The 2,686-nt window shown below is 33.5% G+C and overlaps 1 protein-coding gene across 1 annotated transcript in view; it reads right to left on the bottom strand.

The window, feature by feature from the left end:
- LOC107609145 (HMG-Y-related protein A) overlaps positions 1,554-2,686 on the bottom strand; it is a 1,599-nt gene continuing 466 nt past the window's right edge. Inside the window, exon 2 of the mRNA XM_016310992.2 lies at positions 1,554-2,362. Within this exon, the coding sequence (XP_016166478.1) occupies positions 1,868-2,362 (495 nt within the window). The 3' untranslated portion in view covers positions 1,554-1,867. The remainder of the gene's footprint in view (positions 2,363-2,686) is intronic.

Here is a 2,686-nt window from a genome sequence, read left to right as displayed (position 1 = left end):
TCTTATTCACTCCTTAAAATTGGTCAGACTTTTACCTGCTCTTCACATGGACAGATGGACTTTTAATGAAAAACAGCAAAAATTACTGAAGCAATTTGTATTATACTATTACATTATATAGTATCACAATATGTTCGGCCAAAAACTTCAAATTTTCAGTTTTCCTATTGCCAATTTTGCCTAATTTTATGCTATTTTGCGTGAGGCACTACCATAATAAGTCAGGAAAAATGGAAGCATGCACGTATTAAATTATAATAGGTCAATAGGATGTAGGAATTATCTATTCCTAAAATTCTGCTTGATTGAACACATTCCATAGCTTAGCTGCTAGAACAATACAGGACAAGATTAATTACAGAATATATCAGTTGATGAAAGAAATTACATTGGGAAAATAGGTACACTCAGCATCAAATGAAAGAAAGTGAAACTGTCACATCCAAGATAGTAGAGTTGATATGTTAAAGCATTTTGAAAAGGTATTTCTACTTTTTTTAAGCACAAGTTCTTCATTTTGTATTGGATAAATAAAAAAAAATATATGTTTATACTTGTAATTTTTAAAAGATATGAGTATTTTTAAAAGTATTTAAGATAAAATTTTTTAAAAATAACTTATACTTATCAAAATTAAAAAGTTTAATATAATCTCATATATTATCTAAATTTAACTTTTAGGTTTGTACTTATTAAAAATTATTTTTAATTTAATTTATCAAATATAGAACTATAGATGTTATCATTTTTCAAAAGTAAATTTTATCAAACCAAATCAAAATAGCCTTAAACAACAAAAACCCAAGTAATTTGTCACGTTTAGAATTTGATAGTCATAATTTAATGCATCTATAGTTCTATATATGTGGTAATGACTGTCAATTATGTACTCTGATTTATTCCTTATTCTATTTATCTAAAGACATTCAATTAAGATTTTAGAATTAGAATTGAGTTTATGACTATATCATATTTTCTAAAATGACAAATCATGTAATCGTGTATAATGAAATAGGTATCATAACCTGATATGAAAATTAAAATGTAGTAAAACACAAATCACTTCTTTCTATTGAATCCCAAATACATTTACCCTTTTCATTTGATGAATTCAATTTGATTCCAATTGTGACAAAACTCCTTAGACACCACATAAATATCTTAATTTCCACCAACACAAAGTGTGGCAACATCTACCAACATGATTACTTGAGAGGACGAAAAGTCAACACAATACGCTTAACTTAAAATGGTTAAACCAAACTAGAAAAGCCACTTCACAAAATATAAGAAATTTTAGTCACACACTTCATAACTGTGACAACACACACCCAGGTCTTATCAAAGGGGAACAGAAAACAAATAGAGGAATATAATTGTACAACAATTCTGAGCCGTACGAGGTTATACATTCAAATTTCTTACATCATTCTTCATTGAGATCCTTTCTTTTCCCTTATCCTAGATACAGTGCCACGTTGACTCAATTAGGGGTTAACATTGCATTGACCATTGAAACTTAATAAAATCTGAAACAACACAATTTCCTTTTCTTTTCAACAATAATATGAATTTCTAAGTTAGAAGAAACTTGAGAGAACACAGCTATGAGAAAAACCAAATTATCATCATAATCAGCTCAAGTCACTGTCCCTCTTCTTTTGATAATTAGGATAAGAGAAAAGATAAAGAAAAAACAAAGCCTCATCATCATAATCTAACTACCACTACACAATTTTACAAGGCAGTAACAAAGAACACAAGATTCTAAACATCACACACACCCCGCCCACTACTACAAAGACCAATCTATCAAAGCATGGTTTTTTCTTCTTTCTTGACCACCCCAAAAGAAATTATATTCTCTCTATATCTCAACACTCACTTCTGTCAGTTGAGGCTTCACCTTTGGAGGCCTACCCCTACCCCTAGGGGTAGAAGGAGCACTCAACGTCGACGGCGGGGGAGGCGCCGCCGTCCGAGGAATCTTCTTAGGCCTGCCTCTAGGCCTACCACTTCCACCTGAAGGCTTTGCCTTCGGTGACTTTGGTGGTGCATTTGGATCCTTTGGTGGCCTTCCCCTTGGCCTTGGTGGTGACAAAACGGTTCCCGGAGGAAGTGGCTCCTTTGCCTTCGGCGGCCTTCCACGGCCTCTTTTTGGTGGCGCACTAGCGTCAGGTTTCATGTAGTTGTTCTTCAAGAACACAAGCTCCCCACTGTCTTTCATCTTGTTGAGGTGGTGATTGAGGAGTGTTGTGTGTCCCTCTGGTAATTCTCCATAAGTGGACTCTATGTACCTCGATATGGCTGATTTGTTGGATCCATTTGGTTCATTGAGTCCGTCCAATGCCTTCATTATCATCTACAACAAGAACCATAGCATAATCAGTAACAGCTACACCCAGATGGAATAATTAGTTCGCATCTTCAAAAATGGAATCTTTTTCAGTAATATCTTGCCTACTGTAGAAACCATAGATTATTTTACTGGGTTTCCAAGTTTGGGTAAAATTCGTTACAAAAAGGGAGGAAAAATGGATTTTTCTTTTTTTAATTGAATTACCCAAAAACCCTAATTCCTTTCCCTTTCTCTTCCTAAAAATGTTTAAATTTTCAGCTCACTGAACAAAATCTAACACCAAGGTCAGTGCAAATGTGCAGATCAAAAATAAAAATTCCAACTTAA

Source organism: Arachis ipaensis, chromosome B07 (assembly GCF_000816755.2).
Source record: "Arachis ipaensis cultivar K30076 chromosome B07, Araip1.1, whole genome shotgun sequence".
Taxonomy (NCBI): domain Eukaryota; kingdom Viridiplantae; phylum Streptophyta; class Magnoliopsida; order Fabales; family Fabaceae; genus Arachis; species Arachis ipaensis.
This window is presented reverse-complemented; position numbering and strand designations above follow the sequence as displayed.